Raw genomic sequence first — 21,637 nt, forward strand, 5'->3', positions numbered from 1 at the left:
AGCAGTGCTCAGGGAGGGGCTTCTGAAAACTGCCCACTTTGCTCCACACCTGGCCCAAACTGGGGGGCTCCCAGCCCAAGCCCAAGCCCCAGCTGGGTCTACTGCCTCTCCCAAAGGAGCAAGGAACCATGAGGGTCTTGCCAGAATCTTCCCTGTCACAGAGCCATATGTGTCAAAAGAACGAGAGTCCCCACTATAGTCTCAGCATGACCTGGAGGGGTGCGGGGAGCCAGGGAGACGCTCAAGCTCTGCTCTGTGCTCACTAGCTCCAGGCCCCGCCGGAACTCTCAGGGCCCAGCATGGGGTGACGTCAGCCCCTCTACTGAGCTCCATAACCAACAAATGCAGGGCCTCACACTGGACATTAACTCTTCCTCCTCCTCCTCAAGCCCACTCTTCCCCCACGGTGAGCAGTGGCCCCTGCAAGGCGCACTATCCACTCCCCAAGACCACCAGGCACCAGGAGGGCCCAGACTTCTCCCCCTAGCTCTCCTTCAGGCTCTGCCCAGGCCCTGTCAACCTGCACCCACGCCCACCGCCCCGCCGGGGCCCCCGCCTGCCTCCCACACACGCCACACTTCTCTCACGTAGGCGACAGTGCAGTGGGCACGATGGCACCTGCTCGGGAGTCAGGCACCTGGCTGTGATGCGTTTCAGATCTGCCACTCGTTAGTTTTGATCTCCTCCCGTGTCAGCTGGAGCTCGGAGCTTCACAGCGCAGGGGTGGGGGTTAAATGAGACGGTCCCTGGAGAGCATGTCACATGGGGCCGAACGCACCCAACACACAAATACTGCTTACTATTACCACCAACCACGGTGTAAAGTAGGGCAGGCATGAGGCTGCAGCACGATCGTGTCACGGTGCGGACCCCGGAGCAGGCAGCAAGCAGTGACCGAGGCATCACAGCTAGTTCAAGCCCCCGCCCTCTGCCTGATGGCCGGATCAGGCCCCTGGCTTTGCTCTTGACCCTTCCCCCACCTCCAGCCACCTTCTGTCCCAGGCCACTCACCATACAACAGCCAGGATGCTGTTTGTCTAAAACAAATTCAAGGATGTCCCTCAGCTTGTTCAAACCCTTTCCTAGTAGTTCCTCCTACCCACCCCCACACACACATACTGTCACCCCACCCCATGGCCCTCTGGCATCTTCCCTGCCTCCCTCCTTGTCGGAAATCATCTCCATAACCTCTGCCAGATTCCGAACTTGCTCCTCAATACCTCCAGCTACCTCCCTGCCAGGCACACAGCAAGCAACCGGCTCCTACCCCTCTTCTGCCCTTTCTGATTAGGTCTCTCCCACATCCCTTCTCTCCCCCTCTCATCACTAACCAGATATGGAAGATAAATACATTTTGTGGGGCTTGTGTACTTGAGGTGCGAGAACTGACTTTCTAGGTAAAAGTGGGAGAGCTGAAATGTCTGCATTTCTAAAGGAGCTGGGGGCTGCTGCTTGGTGATGCTGAGGCAGGATCCAGACTTGCCAGCCCCACCTGGCCAGGAGCTGGTTCCTCGTCCTTGCCCCCTGCTGCCTGCCCAGCACCCGCCCTCACCCCCAGGGCAGCCCCTGAGGAGACAGGTGGGAGAAAGTGTTACTTCAAAAATTCAGCCTCCTGGGGCTGGCAACGCCATGCCGGGGGCCCAGGAGTGACAGGATCTGAGACAGGAAGCCTGAGCTGACCCACAGGGAATCCTCTTCTCTCTCGGCCGCTGTGCACATCATGCAGGACACCACCTGCACTTACATATTTGAGGAAGAGGTGAAGCTCTCGGTGATCTTGGGGGTCGATTGTGGCCTGGAAAAGGGGCAGGAAGATGTTCTCCAGCATCTTCCCAAAGCTTGGCAGCAGCCTCTTTGACCTAAATATGTCACTGGGGGAAGCAAAGACGATGGTCAAGGTGGACCCCACAGCCCCCCTGGCCTGTCTGAGATTGACCTCAGTCACTTCCTCAGGCAGCTCGTGTCACCATTTCAACACTCAGAGTCGAGTCAGGGACGTGGCTTGAACACAGACAAATCCTTTCCCTCCTTTCCAACTCCCAGCAACTTCTGCAATACCAGGTATTAGGTGGCAAACCCAGCATCTACCCAAGCCCATCAGAGAGCTTTCTCAAGCCCAAGGCCATATTGGGAGAATGCAGGAGGGATTCAGGCTGAGCACAGGTCTGAGAGATGAGCCTTCTTATTGCCCAAGAAATCCAAACTCTCTGCCACTCAGCTCAGTTCCCCTAAACCACAAGCCCCAGCCCATCCAGAGCCACGAGCCCCCACATCAGCCAGACAACGGGAGAGGACAGCGGTGGTCTGAGTCTGATCCAGGGAGAGGGCCAGCAATGCAGGCCCAAAAAGGACATCTGCATTCTGCAGTGAGAAGACAGGCAGTAGTTCCTGCCAGGCACGTGCACACAGGTGTTCTTTAAAGAGTAAGAGTTTGTCACAAAGGCGTCTCTGCTGACCACCCTTCCTATAGGAAAATCCCTGGGGAGAAGGGGCCTACGGTGGCCCTGGAACAGGTGCGACATCTCAACAGTGCAGACTCAGCGGCCCAGGCAGGACAGGCTGGGGCCCCAGGGAGCACAGGCAGACAGTGGGCCCCCTCACTTACTAGATCCGGGGCACCTGGATGATCCAGCGCATGTTGGGTGAGTAGACCTTGTGCTGGATGAACCAGCGGGCCAGGCTGAGCCACTCGTCGGGACTGCGGCCATAGATGGAGAGCCGTGGCTCTGAGTACTGGTACTTGCTCTCCTCCAGCTCCCGGGCCACCTCCTGGCACCAAGAAAAGCTCAGGTCAGGCCTGCAGCACCCAGCTGCTGGGTCCTGTAGCTCCCTCAGCCACCTGCTCCTAGGCGGGGGAGGCCTCATCTACATCACCCTGCTGCCAAGTCAGTACTCACTCGCCTCAGCAGAGGCTCCTTCCTGCAGAGAAAGGCCCTGGGTTTGCACCATCACACGCATAACCAGGCCAGGCAGCAGACACAGCTCCACATGGAGCTAAGCTGCTCCCAGCCAAGCTCAGGCTGCAAACAGACAAGGCAGCAAGGCTGGATGCTGTGAGTGCTCCCGCGAGGGGTACCCTACCCCTGCTCTTGCCTGCAGTCGGCACAGTGGACACGCAGCCCCAACCTGCCCAGGCTCAGGAGCTGGCAGCCCCAGCTGGAGCACTGCACCCTGAACACCTCTGCCTCAGAGGCACTGGGTGGTGGATGGACAGGGATTCAGTGGGAAGAAGACAGCAGAGAGGTCGTACGCGGCCCCTACTTGTGATGCTGTCAGGTATCTGGGGAGAGCTTGGATCGGGGAGGGCTCACTCACCTTGACCATCCGCGCAAAGTACTCTCCTCCCAGGTAGTTTTCAGTTTTCAAATACAGGTCCCGCAGTTCACTGGCCCCCACGGGATTGTATTTAGAGTTGAACTTGTCAAAGCGATGGAATGTCTGCCGGCCCTGGAGAGAGGAGACCACCAGCCAGACTCACCCCACTGTTCTGCAGCGCCACATGCATTCCCTCTCAGGCCTTTGCAGGGTGGCCTTACGCATGCCACACTGAAAGACACGCTCTCTCCCAATTTCATGGCATCGGACAGGAAGCTGAGCTCATTGCATAAACCTTGGAATGTCCTGCGGCCAGGACCATGGGTCCTCACTCAGTCAGCCTTGGGGCCCTTCTGTGAGGCCTCCTGGGAAGGAGTACCAGGGGGCCTTGTGCTCTAAGCTACGATGGCTAAAAGCATGGCTGGCTGAGTGAGCAGAGTACTGAACTACTGAACAACCCATAACTAGCGTCCTATTACCACTTATACTTCATAAGGCATTTTTCCACCTTATCTCATTCTTCAACACAGAGTTTTTTTATTGTGGTAAAATATACATAAAATTTACTATCATAACCATTTTTGAGGGTACAGTTCAGGGGTGTAAAATACATTCATATTGTTGCAAAACCATCATCGCCATCCATCTCCAGAACTCTTCACCGTGTTAAACTGAGACTCTGTACCTATGAAACAATAACTCCCCCTTCTCTCCTTCCTCACAGCCCCTAGGAACCTCTCTTCTCCTTTCTGCCTCTATGAACTTGCCTATTCTATTTAACTCATACAAGTGGAATCAAACACTATTTGTCTTTTTGTATGTGGCTTCTTTGACTTAGCATAATGTTTTTAAGAATTATCCATATTGTGGCAGATAACAGACTTTATTACTTTTTAAGGCTGAAAAATATTCCATTGCATGGCTATACCACTTTTTTTTTTTTATTCATCTATTGATGGATACTAGGGTTGCTTCTATCTTTGGGCCATTGTGAATAATGCTGCTATACGCCTTGATGTGCAAGTATCAATTTTAGTCTCTACTTCTGATTCTCTTGGGTACATGCCTAGGAAACTGCTGGACTCTATGGTAATTCTATATTTAACTTTTTGAGAAAACGCCATACTGTTTTCTGTAGTAGCTGCACCACCATTTAGTATTTTAATGACTGAAATGTCAATAAGCATGTGACATTCACCATTTTCTAGGCAAGGAAATAAAAACATGAGTTCCTTAAGGGCACACAACTCCTAAGTGACAGAGTGGAATTAGAACTGGGACCTGCCTGACTCCAACTTGCATACTCTTGTTCCCTGTTCCAGGGTGGCTCCTACCCTGCTATTCTGAGGCCAAATGGTCTCTCCCAGCCTCCCCAGCTAGAAGAGAAAGAGCTGCTTACACAGTCAGCCTCTCCCCCAGCACAACCATGGCTTCTCTTCGTGGGACAGAGTCCCCAGCCAGGACCTCTGGAGGCACCAGGGCAGAAGCTCACTCACCGCGTGGACGTCCAGCGAGTCCACAGTGAGGTCATAAGGGTCCATGTGCAGGCTGTCGAACACCTGCCGCAAGGTGATCTTCTGGCCTTGTTTCTCGGCCACAATTCTATCAGGCTCCGTCTGGTATGTGTGCTTGATGAAGCGCAGCAAGTGCTTCTGATTCATGCAGGCAGCCGCATGGATGTGCGTGTCCACCTGCAACACAAAGCCCACCCCTCCCTGAGCCGGGGCACCTCCTCTGGCAACAAGAGTCAGGGCTCCCAACATTGATGTGGAGCACAGAGCCTCAGCACCTCTTGGGCCATGGAGGCAGCTGCCACCAATGCCTAGATGTCCCACCTCCGTTTCTTCTCTAGACTTTGGAACTGGTCTCCTTCCCTATAGCCTTCCTGTCCAATCCATCTCCTTCCAGCATCAAGAGATCTTTTTAAATTATAGATTGGATCTGGCCACTCTCCTGTTAACAAAACATCAGTGCCCTTCATCTCCAAGATTAAGCTCCAGCTCCTTAGCCTGGGATTCAAGGCTGACGTCAAGCCTTAACTGTCCCCTGCCACTGCCCTGTGTTCTGCTCCAGCCGTGATACCATTTCCAGGTGCCCGAGGCCCCAGGCTACTCCACACCACATCACTTTGCCCACGCATTTCCTCAGCCTGGCATTCCTCCCTTTTTACTCATCAACCTCATGCCCCTGAACATTTCCTGCAACCTCCACCTGAAAGCCAGTCCCAATCCCCCAAGCACAGCTGATGAGTCTTTCCCTTACCCACCCTGGGAAACCTAGCACAGACTCGCCCTGTACTGTGCATGTCCTCCTGATCCACTCATATTTTCCTGGCTACTCCTTCACCAGACTGGGAGCTCCTCAAGGACAGGGACTGTGTCTGAAGGATCTAAGTCTCCAGCACCTTCCCCAGAGCCTGATATGATGTATTAGTTAAATCAATGGATGGGTGAATAAACAAATGAACAGGCATAATAGGTCCCAATAGTTTTGATGATATCCACATCCTCATAGAACCCTGAGGGCCCACAGGATCCCACTCTACCTACTGACCTCTCTTGGAACCCCGAGCCTTCGTTTCAGCTACCAGCTTCAAAGAATCAAAGCACTGGCTAAGCTGAGGATAACCTAAGGTCTGAATGGGCATTCTGGCTCTGCTTCCAAGCACCCAAAAGGCTTTAGGTAGGTTCCCAGGGAGGGTGGCAGCAGCCTCACAGGACAGGGTACTGCTGGCTGCCACACTGCCCTCTGCAGTTCCTTTTGCGGCTCACTGGGCACTCTGTCACGGCTGGGGCGAGGAGGCGGCTGAGCTCGGGGCCTGCGAATGCTGTCCACGCTGGCCAGGCATCTCCAAGTCATGCCAGACCAGACATTTGATCTACTGAACCTTTCAGAGCATTACACCAGCCAGCCTCTGTCACTCATCAAGGCCCTTCCTGCCATTAATACAGAAAGACAGACTACTGGACATCAGAGAAAAGAAACCATTCAAAGCACTGAAAGCGCAGTGCAAAGGCTCCGGCACCTCAGGGATGGGCTGGGTTCATGTGGATACAAAGGAGGAGGTCAGCTTGGCTTAGAGCATCCAGCATGACTCAGCACCTTCTGGGTTTTCGGGTCATGACCTGCAGCTTACCAGTGACACAGCAGGAGTACAGTATGTCTTTACTCCCCTGAGTCACAAGATGAGGGAGGAAACCAACTGGACAATCCAGAAAGCATCCAAACTTCAAAATCTCCAAGATGATTATTTTGAGAACTAGTAAAAGACATCACTGGATGTCAGTGTTTTTAATTTGCCGGAAGATCCAAGCACATTCCTTTTTTCATCTAACATTCAGGTCTGAACAAACAGGACTGGCCCCTAAGCCAACAGTGACTGTTTCCATACCCATGGCAGACATCAATAATCCATTACAGCACTCTTTTCACTAAGCTTTGGGAGCAGCCTGAGGTAGCCGCTCCTGATTGGTTGTTTGGCACAGAACATGAAACCTATTCGCTGTCCTTGATATGATACAAACCAGAGTGGATAAGGCCCAATTCTACCCAACTCCCAAGCAGCAAACACTCAGCCTCTCTTCTGAGCAGAAAACAATCATCTCAGTTACACAGTTCTGCTGGTCAGGCCTCACGGAGTCATAACCCGTGGCCTGCTGCAATGTTGCAGGTACTTTCACAGATATCACACCCACATCGTGGCCGTGCACAGCTCCTCAGAGCATGGTCCTGGCACATCCCCACGACACTGCTAGCCACCTCGGGAATGTGGAGGCCACCCTGGATTTCAGAGAGCCAGCTCTCCTCCCATAGTAGTAGCTTTCAGGGTAAGATAAAATAGTCAACCCAAGGAGGCAGGGAAGGGCTGCCAGAGGCCTGACTCAGAGCAGGCCTGGGCCTGTATTTATGGGCTGTGATGCTGGAGAACAGGTGATTATATTGTAACAATGGAAAACTGTAACAGTGGGAAATTGTAACCCACACCACCATTCTTTTGACATTGTTTCTGTAAGTGCTGACTCAGACTAATGTGTAGCTTGCAGATGAACAGCATGTTTGTATCATATAAGAGTCCTAGGAACTAACTTCAAATTACAGATACCCCTGGCTGGCATGGCTCAGTGGATTGAGCGCAGGCCTGCAAACCAAAGGGTCGCTGGTTTGATTCCCAGTCAGGGCATATGCCCGGGTTGCAGGCCAGGTCCCCAGTTGGGGGCACACGAGAGGCAGCCACACACTGATGTTTCTCTCCCTCTCTTTCTCACTCTCTTCCCCTCTCTCAAATAAATAAAATCTTAAAAAAAAAAAAAAAGGAAGATACAGACCCTGACCTCCTTCGGGCATCCCAGCTCCAGAAGATTTGCTGACCTTCAATGGTAGAGCCACGGTGACTAAACCCAGATGATGCAAACAGGACCATCACTGTGTATCGGAATGGACTGAGCTCATCTGCACGTAAAGAACCTCTGCCTCCAATGAGAGGTAGAGATGGACTTTCAGACATGAGTCGCCCATCATCCAGATGGCCGGCATCTGCAAATAAACCACTTTCCTTTACATTAGCAACCTGCCTCTTGAGTACTGGCTTTCATAGCGACAGGCAGCTGGACACTGTTTCAGTGTCACAGGACAGGGGTCAAGGCCATCTCTGTCCAGATAGCCCATTCACCCCAGAGTGACATGGAACCCTGAGGATGGCCCTGGCCTGTAACAGAGCCCCATAAGGACTCTCCCACACTGGAGCCAGACAGCAGCCGCTTGGCCCAGAACATGCACTGGGGCCCACTTCAGAAGCAAACAGGGTCAGAACCAGCGCTATCAGCTGGGGCCCCTTGGCCCTAGGCAGCAGGAGGCAGCCAGGCCCAGAGCACTCATACACGAAGGGTGGGACAGCATTGGGCTTGGACCCCCACCTGGACACATGCTGGACATGGAGGGTGCATTGGGCAGGGCTGAGAGGAGCTGGCGTAGACATGGAGGCACCCACCTGTCTGAACATCTGAGGCTCACAGAGAAGGAACAAACGGTTCTTGAAGGTGCAAATGCCAGTTAGGTGGTGTCTACATACATCCTTTCACCTCTGTCTGGAAATCCCCAAACGCTTCCATAAGCCTCACAGGCCATGAGCTGGAGCCTCACTCTCATTTCTTAAGGGCCCCGTCCATGTGGGAGTCCATGCCAGACTCCACGATGCTTAACAGGCATGATCCTGGGGCCTCCCCAGAGGGAGCCTTCTGTCTACCATTGCTGAGTACTGCCAGCCCGACCTGGGCTTTCCCAGAGAAGCCACATCCTCCTGGCCCTACTCCTCCCGTCAAAGCACATCCAGGGAGGGGCAGTCCTCCAGAGGTCCCCTCTAGGACAGGGGCCCCTAGGAGATGATGGCTCTCCTGTGACTCAGCTATAGCCAGTCCTCCTCCAGGCAGGCAGCCTAATCCCCACCCTTCCCCCCCATGAGCTTCTCTCCCAGCTAATTGCCATACCCCAGCCGCCTCCCTGCACAGGCCCCTGCATGATCCAGAACCCCACACACCCCTGCAGCCTCCCTCCCTCCACCCTCCCCCCTACACCTGAGTCCAGCCACACTGCGCTATGTGCAGTTATGCCAACATGCACCTCAGCCCCTCTCCTCTCCAACACCACTCTCCCTCTCTGCTGGCACCGGCAGTGCTGTTACCTCTGCCTGGGAGGCCATCACTTCCTTTCTCCCTCCCCACCCTCCTCCTGGCTCAATCCTGCTCCTAAGTCATCTCAGCTCCGGCCTCTTCCCAAAGCCACTCCTGTCTCAAAGGACTTGGAACTTCTTGTAGACAGAAGTGACTCGTGTTCAACATCAAATGCCCCATGCTTAGCAACAACCCCTTGCCTCAGTGTATGTTAGTTCAATGGAAAAAATGCAGAAGCCAGAGACCAAGATCATTTACAACCTGAGCCCAGGCTGAGCTCTCTCAGAGGGACAGGCGGGAGCACGTACTTTTTAAATACACCCGATCCCAAAGGAAGCAAAATCACAAACTCCCAAGTCCAAAGAGGTCAGTCTTTCCTCCATGATGAATTTAATGCATCCTCTACCTTAAAAATAACCTGGCATCAACTCATTACCAATGAATAGGTGATTCCTAATTTCGAAGGAAGAGGGCACACTCCAACAGATACAGAGCACCGTGGCCTGCCACCCAGAAGGTAGCATGCTGGTCTCCCTTCTGCACATACACATCACACTGCTCTGGCCAAGGAAGGTCACACAAGAGCACGCCAGTAGGTTGGGAGGTGACCGGGAGGGGTCTGAACACTGGCCCCCGAGCGCACCTTTCTCACGTTGTAGAAGTCTCGGTGGGGGTTACTCTTCAGCTCTTTGAACTCGGACATTTCATTTAGCATCTCATGAAGGCCAAACTTGGATTCCAGAAAGTTCAGTCGTCGATGACAGTATGTTTTCCTGCAGATTGGGAAGGAGGAGAAACCATAGCTGAGGGGAAGTCTCATCAAGCTCCCCAGTTTGGAGCCCCCCCACGTGTGCAGGGGCCGACCCTTGGGTGCAAGGTCAGGATGGGGCAGGGAGGGGTGAGGCGGTTCCAGCTTTCTACCGACCCCGCTGAGCTGGACCACTGCATCCACGTGCTCTGAAATGAGCGGGAAGCTGATCCAGGGCCGTGGCGCTGACCTTGCAGCCTCACACAGGCTCTTTTAGTTCTAGCTCTAGGTGCTCGGCCAGTCGATCTCGAGCCTCTACTTCCCATGAGTAAACATGGAGCTGGCAATGCCCATGATTCGCAGGAGGGTTCAACTGGTTTATGCATTGAAAGGCCTGCCTCTGAGCGCAGTGGATGCTCAATAAAATCTCCCTCCTTCACCCTTTCCTTTTCTTTTCCTCCCATCTATCCTCAGCCACCTTTAATTCTTTGAAAGGAGTTCAACTTCTGCCCAGGAGATCAATAATACAGTCAAACTATCAGGTGTGACCTGCCTACCTTGGCATGCAGAGAAACCACCCTCTGACCAAATGGCCTCCCCCACAACCCTGAGACCCAAGGACCTCTCGACTCTGAGGTTCGCATTGTGGGCAGATGAGGAATGCAGAGATGCTTGTTACTAGGATACAAATCTCTGCTAAAACCAATGCCCCCACCAGCTGGCAAAAACCCACTGGGGGTGGTGGTGCTCGCAGCTTGAGGCCAACTGCCAGCCCACACCCAGCCCGATGCCTCACCACATGGCTGTGTCCACAGCCAAACACAGCCCTCAACCACAGTTCATGCCACCTGCTTCCTGGTGCCCCCCACCAACAGCCGGTCTGCTCCGCTCCAGGAGCATCCACTCAGCCTTCCATGAAGAGCCCCAGAGAGGAGCACAGGAGTGTCTCAGATTTCAAAGGTCTTCTCACCCAGGCCCTCTCCCCAGCAGGTTTCAGACAGAACAGCCACTGAACACACACCCCCTCTCCCAAGGCTTTCCCTCAAAGCTCCTCACAGTGGCTGAGGGAGCCTCTCAGGAACTTTCCCTCCCACTTCCCAGGTCTTATCTGCCCTCAGATCAGTGAGGAGCCAGAGCCATCTTCCCATCCCCCTCAGGCCCACTCTCTCCCTTGGAGACTGGCCTCATGCCCAATCCCAGCAAAACCCAAAAGGCAGAGCAAGAAAGAAGTTCCTCAGGGGTAATCTGCACCCTCTCCCTCCCCCAGGCTGCTAGTCCTACCTGAGCACACACAGCACAGCCACTCAGCGTCCAGTCATGCTGGACTTCCATCGCTCACCAAAAAGTGAGGGGCCAAATTCAAGAAGGCAACCGCCTGCCAGGTTGGTACAAGCCGAGCCCCCAAGCATCACGGGGGGTGTGGCACAAAGCTCCCAGGATCCCTGCACTGTCCCCTCCAGAAACACAGAAAACCTAACCCCTGAAGCAACAGTCTCCATGGCTCCTCCACCATCTACAGGAATGCCCTGGACTGGTCACTGAGCAAGGCTGCCATCATGCCTGGGAAGAAGGGTGACAGCCATTCTAAGGTGCACAGGTGGCCACCAGCAAACAGAAACTCCACACGCATGCATGCGAGACAGGTAATACCAACTCTAAGAATATGGCAGCCTGTGATGGAGAATTGCAGAAACCCACAGATCACTGGGTAAAGGGTAACCACTCTTTCTGGGATGGTTTCAGTGCAAGAAAACCCAGAGCAAAGGGGTGACCTAGATGGCTTTTTCCAGCCCTTTCCCACAGAACAGCACCCATGCCAGCAGAGGCAGTCTGGGGGGAAAGCTGGCTTACGTGGGGCCGTCAGTGATGAGGGCCAGGATGTGGCTCATGTCCACCGTGTAGGTCTCCAGGTCGGGGTAGGGAAGGCTGTGGGGCTCCTGGCGCTCCAGCATCTTCTGGTTATCATACACAAAGAGGATGCCCCCCTGCATGCGGACCAGGTAGCCCAGGTTGTGGGGAGCACCATCTAGACAGTAAGGGTCTTCCTGGGGCAGTGGAAGAGGGTGGAAGTCTGCAAAACAGGATTAAGTGATGGCCAAGTGCCCTTGACCTCATGAGCTCATGTGGGCTCAAAAGTCATTCTCAGTGAGGCTTATCCTGGTCATCCTATACAAAACCCACCTACCCCCGACAACCCCCACCCACGCTGGCATCTGATACCTCCTTCCCTGCTTTATGTTGTTTTCCTAGCACCTACTCCTATGTAAAGTAACTTCACTTAGTTATCTAGGGTAGTATACGTTTGTTTTGTTCACTGCTATATCCCCATTTTCTAGAACAGTCCCTAGAACGTGGCTGGCAAATTTTTTAATTTAACTGAAATGAGCTGAAGCCTCCCAGGCACTTCAGGGCCACCAGGCATTCTTAAAAGGTCAGCTGTGTCTTCTAATAAGAGAACAGACAGCAACTAGGACTGCCCAGTGGGCATAACAGCCCCAGTCCTCCCACATCTTCCTGAGCCCAGGGCGGCCAAGGGGTGAGATGAGGAAGTGCCACACCCTCCTCCCCCAGATGAGCACAGTGTAAGGCTTGTGTCCTACAGAGCAGGAAATGGCGATGGCAGACCTGTCTGTCCCCACCGCTATGGGTTGAATTACCCACAGGAGGCAGAAAACCACTCTAGGCTATTTCCTAGCTATGAGACATTGAGCAAACCACATTATCTCTGATCCTGCCTGCTCATCTGAGGATTACACCCCGCTGCTTTAACAGCCTGTTGTGAGGGCTGCAGTAGAGGGTATAAGAGAATGCTTTGTGTACATAGCAAAGCCAGACACATAAATTATAGGGCATTATTTTCATAATGACTTTTCCTGACTCTTGATAGGCTCTCTCTCTGGCCAAGGAACAGGTTATGCTTAATAGAAGTGGAACTGTGGGCTTCTCCTCTGCACATCAGCCAACTCCACATAGGGTCCAGTTGCCCAGATGCCAGTCCAGGCAGGAGGAAACCCTGAAATCTTCATCAAAGGAAGCAGCCAACGTGGGGTGACCTGCCTGGGAGTCCCCGATCAGTGTCTGGAACAGACTGCTCCTGGAGGAGATGTGAGATATCACGGGCTAAAGCAGCACAGAGCTGGGAAATGATGTCCCCCAATCAGGCACAGCCACAGGCCAGCTCACGAGTCCCTAAAATGTGCCCATGGCCTGTGAGACACAGGCAGTATAACAGCCTGGATGAAGCCACAGCCCCCACCCTACCACGCTCATGCCCACGATCCCTGGGTACTCTGTTTTGTATTAAGTGCACATTTGACAGTCATTCCTCTCCGCCCTTACCAAAAATGTCACAGGTGGAATCAGCTTCCCTCAGACAACAGGGAAATGGGCACAGAAGGGCTGGGATGTACCCAGGGCCCCTGATGGTAACAGATGCTCCCAGGCCAGGTCTCAGGGCTTCAGCGAAGCCAGAGGTGGCACCAGCTACATGCAGGGGGCAGCCTGGGGCACAGGCGTAGACCACCAGACTCTCATTGGACCCCCCCCCTCCACTACCAACTCTCAATACCGAGGTTTCCTGTTGCCCTCATTCATATTACTTGCTTACAGTCTCTATGCTCCTAGGTCCTTCACAGGCCAAACAGATCCCACCAGAAACTGTCCTGCTCTCACTGATCGCCCCTCCCCCAAACTCCACAGCATAAACATAGCTGCCATTTATCGAACACTCAGTAGATGCTAGAACTGTACTAAGTATGTACTTCACATGCATTCCTTCATGTGATGCTCTTAACAGGCCCAGATAATAGGTATTGTTAATATTCCCATTTTATAGTTTGAGAAACGGAGGTTTAGAGGAATACATTGCCCAAAAAAGACGCAGAGCTTAGATCAGAGTACAGGTAAGTTTGACTCTAGAACCTACTTCTGTCCCAGAACATGCCCCCTGTACTCACCCCAACTCGCACCACCAATGAGGCGTTTCATGGCTGATCGTGTTGTTTTAAATACCCCATGAGACTGCCTGTCTCCCTGGAAAACTTTCAAGATGCAGACTGTCTTTCATCTCTCTCCTGACTTTCACAGCTCTGTGCTATGCAGGGTGAGGCACACAGACTCAGTCTGGGGGAGGCCAGCAAACTCAGTATAGGAAAAACCAATATCAGGGCCCTGACTTCACAATATCATCCAAGGGAAATATATCCAGTTAGTACTAAGTCCTGACCAACTCTTGGGCCATGCCCCACTTGAAACCCCACCTGCAGCCCAGCAGCATACCTGGGAGGCCCTCTGCTGAAGGTGTTGCGTCCGCCTCTGGATGACCCAGGTACTTGGCCGTGGTCCGTGGGAAGCGGTGATAGGCAAGTCGGGCATACTTCTCCCGGATCTTCAGGGCCTTGGCCAGGCTCTTGGCAGCCTGCTCATAGTCCTCCACAGTGATCTGCAGAAGAAGGTGTGCAGAAAAGAGCTCATGTAGCAAGCCTGAGATTGCCATCCTCAGAAGACCTGCTGCAAGGCTGGCCCTTGGCTGGTAGCTGGCGGCTTGGGTTTCGGAGCATCCCACCATTCCCTGACTAATAAGAGTGGTTCATTGTGCCTAACCTGTTTACACAAACACTATGGCTTAGGATGAACAGCCGATTTCCTTCTGGGAGTCTGAAATGTGGGATGTTCTATGCAGATGTGTGACCAGCTGCAGTAAAACCTTTGGGCACTGAGTCTCTAATGAGCTTCTGTGGTAGATGACACATATTGTCACAATCTAATGCTGAGGAATGAAGTGTGTTGTGGTGACTCTACTGGGAGAGGGCCTCCTCCAGACTCCGCCCCGGGGACCTGTTCCTTGGGCTGATTTTGCTCTGCATCCTTTCACTGTAATACATCCCAGTGAGAGTACAGTTACGTGCTGAGTCCCAGGAGTCCTCCTAGCAAGTCACTGACCCAGGGGTGGTCTCAGGGACCCAGCATGGGAAGAGAGAGGGCTGCTGGGATGGAGGCAGGAACTCCGGTGTGCACACCCCAAGGCCAGCTTCCAATGCTATTGATTAAACCATAAACCTGCTGCTGCACCCAGCACAGGAGGAGGTAAAGCCTGGACCATATACCTCATGAGGGTGCGTAGCATCATTTTCAGTTGAGAAAATATATGGGCCCCTTGAAGGTACAAATAAAAACTTCTGCACGTTCAGTGTGTTGCTACGCCACCACCAGGCTTCTGATTCATCTGTCCATCACCCTAGTTCACTCAGTCAACAAGCAGTTACTGACACATGTCACATGTCAGACTCTTTCCATTGATTTTATTTGGTCCTCACTGCAACCCATTTTACAAATGGGGGAACCGAGACCCAGAGAGGATCAATTCCTCGCCAGGAAGTCACAAAATCAGAGTCTGATCTGATTGATTTCCAGAGCCCGAGGATGTCTGCTTTCCCAGAGCTGCCTCGTATTCAAAGATAAATGAGATACATTCCACCTTGCAGGGGACTCATTAATCTTAGTCTGTTAGGGAAGGACATGTGTAGCAGAATCTGAATGTGCCTGGGGAGACAAGCAGCTGAACTGTCACAACAGTGAACATGTGATGTAGCAGAGCAGGGACAGATGCAGGTGGAGAGAAATCTGGGGAGGCCTGAGGTCTGAAAGCGTCCTCCTCTGCTTTAATTAAAAAATCATTTTAGTTTTGGAATATTTTAAACATACAGACAAGCACTGAAGATAATATGACAAATGCCCATGTAGCTTCCTTCCAGATCTACGAATTTAATATTTTTCATCATTGTTTAAAATCTTTTATACATATGAATGAATAAATCATCAGATACAGCTAAAACTTTGCCTTCCTCCCTCCCCCTCCCCTCTCCATCCTCAGAGGAAGGAAGTTGGTATATATGTTTTCCATGCATGTTTTTATACTTTTACTAAATGTTACTTGTTGCTTTGCTAAGGAAGTAGCTTCTCCTTTCCTGACTCCAAGTGTCCCCATGAAGGTGTGTTAATTCCATGTTAGCCCTTCCAGTGGATGGCTTCTGAGAGCAGCAGGAATAGGTGAGCAGACATGAACACCTTAGACAAATATATAGCACTGCCAATGACAAAGCTTAACACTTTGTCTGCAGAACTGATGGACTCAGCCCCACATGGGGCTCAGGCCACAGCTGACGATATCAGAGAGGATGCTTGGGACCCCAATGGACCAGCAGCCACCAACCAACCTGTAGGCACCACAGGCCGCGTGCCTGACAGCAGACCCACTGGGGGTCAAGGAGGTCTGCAAGGTCAGCCTATCATAGACTTGCAGCTCTCTGGGACCAACTATGCAGTTCAGGGGCTCCATGCCCTATCATATGCCAGCCAGGAGACTGACTGAAAGAAGCTAGTTAATGCCCCCGGCCCATGTCCCCCCATTCAGTAGCTGTCAGCCCACCTTGACTCTCCCTTTCCACCACTCTGCCCACACATCGGAGTCCAGGTGGACACCAAGGACTCCTGGTCAGAATGCTGCATCTTCAGACAAGGCCTGCATTGTTTCTAATCCAACCAAAATTCCCATCCATAGGCACTTAAGTAAGATATTGCATGTCCACATAGTGGAATATCATGCATTTGTGAAAAAGAACAAGGAGGTTCTTTATCTGTTGATATGGCATTATCTCCAAGATGGACTAGTAAGTGAAAAAATGCTGGGCTCATTTGTGTAATGTGTACAGTAAACTACTGTTTGTGTACAAATAAACTATGCGTACCTAATTAACGGTAGGTACACAGGCCATCTGTGAGAACACAAAAACAAAAACAAGGGCTGCTTCTGAGAAGGGGATTGGGTGGCTGGAAAACTGATATAATTTTTGTACCTTTAAGTTTTATACCACATGCAAAGATTCTCTATTACCCAACAAATAATACATTTTTTGTAGCGAGGGGAAAATCTGTAAGAAGAGTAGTAAGCCACTTTGCTTTCGCAGGTATACCATATATTCTAAAACTACTATTAAACAGGAAAGAGAAAGAGAATAACAGTGTTAATGGAGGCACAAGGAGTAGGCTGAGGGCCAGGGAGACAGAACCAAACTTAACCCCGGCACTAACTTCAGTGACATTTCTCTTCCCGAAGTAAGCAGTAAAAATTCACCACCATACCAGGTGAAATTAGCACATTTTCAATGACTGTTAACTGACTCACTGCATCAATCAGCCTGTTCACTTTCTCATCGAGACCCTCTCTTCCTGTTGGGGGGCTAGGCTATATATTTAAGGATACTGAACCTAAGCATGTGGGAAGAGCTGAATCAGCAAATGAAATAGACACAAGGACTTCGAATCCATTCAACGACTGGAAATACTAAAGGGTCCAAGCTGGCACCTTCCTCGATGGGCTACAGGGTCAGAGAACATATGGGAACTGAGAGGCCATGGCCACGGTGTGCCAGTCCACAGTCCTGTGCCCTCCTCACAGGGATGGACAGCACCCTAGACACACCCATACTCTACAACCTCAGCCAGGGCCCTCCTTTACTGCTTCCTACGCATCCTGCCCGCTACCCCCCCACAGAGCGGGCCAGGCTTCAGGGCTGGGCATAACCCCAATGGCCCCAGGGGCCCTGGCCTCTGCACAGGCACATACAACCCTCACACAGCACCCAGGGGAGCCCGCAGAGAGCGGAGAGTGGGAGACACCTTACCCCGGCACAGTAATCTCCGCTGATGGTTACCCGCTGGTACTCGGGCATGGCATAGGGCGCTGGCATGGGCTGGGAAGTGGCTCCAGGGGGCACAGGGGTTGTGGGAGACTTGGCCCGAGTGGCTGTCGGGGGGCCCTTCCAATCTTGCTGCGTTGGCATTTGTAGAGACAGGGACTGGGACCGAATCATCTTGAAACTTTTCTTTCTAAAAGCCAAGGACAAGGAAAAGTGGGAGACATCAGTAGCTAATTGGGGCAAGTGATAAAGTGTCTTGTTATGCACATGGCAAGAGATTTTTGCTCTGATTAATCACTGGTGTTGGCCCTACCATTAAGAAGATCTAATTATTTGTGGCTTGTTCTTATACAGAACAGCCATCCTGACACCCATCCCTGTGGTCGCTAAGAACGGCCGTGGGTTGTTTGCACTGCACACACAGCATTAGAGTAGGCAGTGTTGTAGGAGACTGAGGGCAGACCACCGAAGACAGAAGAGGTAAGGACAATGTCAAATCAACCAGCGCACTATCTTCAGATAACCCAAGCTCTAGTCCCAGCATATAAATAGTCTCAGGAAGGACTATGAACAGGGTCACAGAGAGAAGTTACACTGTATTCAAAGAGTTAGAAATTTGGAGCACTGGACCCAGAAGACATCATGACAATGGACCAGTTCCATCTCCTTGTTTCAAAAAATAAGAGTCAGGAGCCCAGGGGCAGGAAAGGGCTTACTCAAAGTCAGGAGGCAGGGTAGCAGCTGGCCCTTGGCCTCCTCTCTCCTTGGTACCTGCTGTACTTAGTTCCCCTTGCTGCTCCTTCCTCCAGCCTGACACAGGTGCCTTCCTAGCTGCTTCGGCTGGCCAGGCACACACCTGTGTCTCTGTTATGAAAAACGGATTAATTCAGCATCAATTTCAGGTTCCTCTGAACCTGTCACCTTGGCACTGAAAGATGACTTTACAAACTCTTAGAGAACTGGGCACAACAAGGTTGGTTTCAAATGCTATGAGCTCGTGCTTATTTGCAATGTTGATCTGTGAATATTCACCTTCCTGATTAACTAAGAAGTCACATTTCAAATGACACCACCCCAAGTCCTAGGATCCCAGGACAGGAGTTAACAGCAGTGAGCCGAGACCCTGAGCACTTCCCACTCCAGTGTCTCTTTCCGCCTCCAGGGAAACACGGCCCCCTAGCACTGCCACCCAGTGCTGTCCATGCCAAAAACAAGACTACTTGCCATACCTCGTGCCAGAAGGGTATTTATCCTACCACAACTACAGCCTACAGCCACCAGAAAAGGACTCAGTGCCAACTGTGACCCACCAGAGTCCACCAGACCCCTCCTCTTCTCTAGGCACCAGTGACACCTATAGGGTGTGGAGAGATTGGTTAATCTCTAGAAGAGCCTCGTGGCTCACAGAAAGCAGCCGTCTTCCTCCTGGCTCTTGGCCAGGTCTCATCTCAGATCCAATGACGATTTTTCAGGAACCACAGTTCCTTCCCCTGTTCATACACCTGCTGCTTGCCACAGCTCACCTCTTTGGGGACAAGGTTGTTTACACCTGGAAAACAGAGGCAATCACTTCCCAGGAGTCTGTCTTTGCCCTGCCCCTGCCCTGCATAACAGGTGCGCTGGGTTGTTTGGGAAATTCAGCCTGAATGAACTCCAAGAACTTCCGGCCCAGGCTTCTCCCAGCCTGCCACTCATTCATTACACAGAACTGAGCCAAGGAAGATGCCACCTCATGTCAGTCCATCATCACCTCGACTAATGAAGTCTCACTTTGCCGTTGTTTGGATGTTCACACTTAGGGGAAGAGCCATTCCCTTGGGCTCCCTCTGACATTCTGACAGGCTCCCTCAGGTCCCATGAGACTGGCTTCTGTGTCACCCACATGCCTGCTAGGTCACTGTTCTTAATCTCTAAGCCAACTTCTGCACATGCCTCAGCCAGTGCAGCCTGATGGCTGGTCCCGCTGAGGTGACGTGTAAGGTGAGCAACAGGTAAGGATGGTTAAAAAAAACAGCCCCCAACAATAAGAAAGCTGGAAGGCTGACTAAGGCAACACCCCACCAGGCTCATCCTAGGAATGTCCATATGCTTCCGCCCAGTGAGAAAGCCAGTATCCACTGCCCATGTCCAAAGAATTCTCGTCCTTGAAGAGATCTATGGCTCCAGCCCTGGTCTTCAGTGAGCCTGAGATGTCACCTGTGAACATTCATGGGCTGCAGCTCAGACTCGGCAGGCACAAGGCTTAACAACAGATGAGCCAATTCCTCCTCAGGGCCCACGCACCTTAAACAAAGAGTTGGAAAAACCAGAGCTAACCACAAAGCTTGCATCTCAGAAAATTGGGAAAGCTAATGGAGCCCAAGGAGAGGGTCCTGTGTTTATTTTCTCATCTTGCATGACAAATTGCCACAGCCAGGTGGCTTTAAGCAACACCCATTCACTGGCTCACAATTCTCTGTAGGTGAGAAGTCTGGGCTGGCATGGCTGCGCTCTGTGCTCAGGGCATCGAAGGCCAAAAGCAAGATGTTGGTCACACTGAGCACTTAGCTGGAGACACGGGAGAAAATCCACTCCCAAGCTCATTTAGGGCGTCGGCAGAATCCAGTTTCATGTGGCCATAGATGGAGGTCCCTAGTTGCTTGCTGGCTCCTGGGCAGGGTCACTCTCTGCTTGCACAGAGACCCCTCCATCTTCAAAGCCAGGCATGGCGCATAGTTCTGGTGCTCTGAATCTCTGGCTTGCCCCTCTACTGCCAGCCTAGGAAAGCTCCCTGCTCTAAGAGCTCATGTGATTCGGTGAGGCCCCCCTGGTAACCTCCCTGTCTGCAGGTCCCCTGTACCACACAGCACAGCATAATCACAGAAGGGCTATCTCACGATGCTCAAAGAGTCTGGAGATTAGAGAGGGGCATCTCTGGGGGGCCACTGTAGAAATTCTGCCTACGGTAAGCCCATATCTCACGTGCATCCTATACAACCGAGGCTCAGCCAACAACGGTGAGAGCAGCAGTGGTGTGTGTGTATATGTGTGTGTTCACACACATGTCCTTCCTTCCCTCTCAAGGCCACTGGAAGCCCCACAAGGGTCACAACAATAAAGGTCTACCATAACCGTTATCTGAATCGTAGAACCATGGAATCTCCTGGCTGCAAAGGACTTTTAAGATGATACACTCCAACCCTCTCATGAAGGCAGCTTTTGCTTGAATGCCTCCAGTAACAGAAGGCTCACTACATTTCTGAATAAGACATCAGCATTTAATCATTGTTCAAAAAACATTTGCCAAGCACCTGCTCTGGGCCAGGCCAGTGCTAGGCATGTAAACACAAGGGAAACAAAATATGATCTGTTGCCACTGTTAGAAAGCACTTCCTTATGATGGACCAAGGTCTGTCTGTTTACAGTCCCACCTGCTGCACCTCATGCTACCCCTGGGGCACCAGAGGAAGCCAGCTCATTCTGTCCCAGCTGGCACACCCCCTCCTTTCCTGCCCACAAGTTCACCTGGCAGAAACACGCTCCTGTCAAAAAGCTGGCAGGGTGTGGGGCTACGAGGACACCCACTCCAGGCCAAACCAGGGAGCCCAAAGGGCCAGGGAGCAGCTTTGTCCTCCTGGGCCACAGAGATCTTCTTGCCTGACCAGACTGTCAACACAAGATGATGAATACACATCTCAGTTGTTCTGATGTCCCCACCCGCTCTATGTCCCTTGGCTGCCCCTGCCATTCACTGTGTCCCCACCCTGACCCTGCCCCACTCCTCAGCCTTCCTCAGCTTCTGGGAACCAGGCATCCCAGAGCCTTTGATTATAACATTTGTCTTATATGCTAAACCCAAGTTAAGAACCAGGGCCCTCCTTGCTCTTCTAGAGAACAGCCAGCATCTTCCCAGGGGCCGTTGAAGCTCACCACCCTGTGTAGTCTGCCTGGAGGACTTCCAGGCAGGGAGGGGCACCAGAGCAAACCTTTCCCCAAAGGCTCTCGACTAGGTCCATGAGTCAGGGGCCCACACATGGACCTGACTCCATTCAATAAACTACCATGTGCCAGGCCCTGGGGTAGACGGACAAATAAAATATAACCCCTGACTCCAGGGGCTGACTGGTGATGGTATTGATGGTTGGACAGTGCAAGAGACTGTCACTACTGTCATTGCACAATGTGGTTGGTGTGGTGAGAAGCCCTGGATATTTGGGGATCCCAGAGGAGGA

General features: G+C 52.1%; 1 protein-coding gene across 1 annotated transcript in view; it reads right to left on the reverse strand.

Moving 5' to 3' along the window:
- AMPD3 (adenosine monophosphate deaminase 3) overlaps positions 1 to 21,637 on the reverse strand; it is a 39,858-nt gene that overhangs the window by 8,063 nt on the left and 10,158 nt on the right. The window contains exons 3-10 of the mRNA XM_090264080.1: positions 17,412 to 17,616; positions 14,008 to 14,170; positions 11,581 to 11,800; positions 9,625 to 9,754; positions 4,812 to 5,006; positions 3,316 to 3,447; positions 2,606 to 2,769; positions 1,745 to 1,871 (exon numbers count right to left, since the gene is read on the reverse strand). Of these exons, the coding sequence (XP_090120206.1) occupies positions 1,745 to 1,871; positions 2,606 to 2,769; positions 3,316 to 3,447; positions 4,812 to 5,006; positions 9,625 to 9,754; positions 11,581 to 11,800; positions 14,008 to 14,170; positions 17,412 to 17,616 (1,336 nt within the window). The remainder of the gene's footprint in view (positions 1 to 1,744; positions 1,872 to 2,605; positions 2,770 to 3,315; positions 3,448 to 4,811; positions 5,007 to 9,624; positions 9,755 to 11,580; positions 11,801 to 14,007; positions 14,171 to 17,411; positions 17,617 to 21,637) is intronic.

This window comes from Furipterus horrens, unplaced genomic scaffold, assembly GCF_987537825.1.
Source record: "Furipterus horrens unplaced genomic scaffold, mFurHor1.1.pri manual_scaffold_2, whole genome shotgun sequence".
Classification (NCBI taxonomy): domain Eukaryota; kingdom Metazoa; phylum Chordata; class Mammalia; order Chiroptera; family Furipteridae; genus Furipterus; species Furipterus horrens.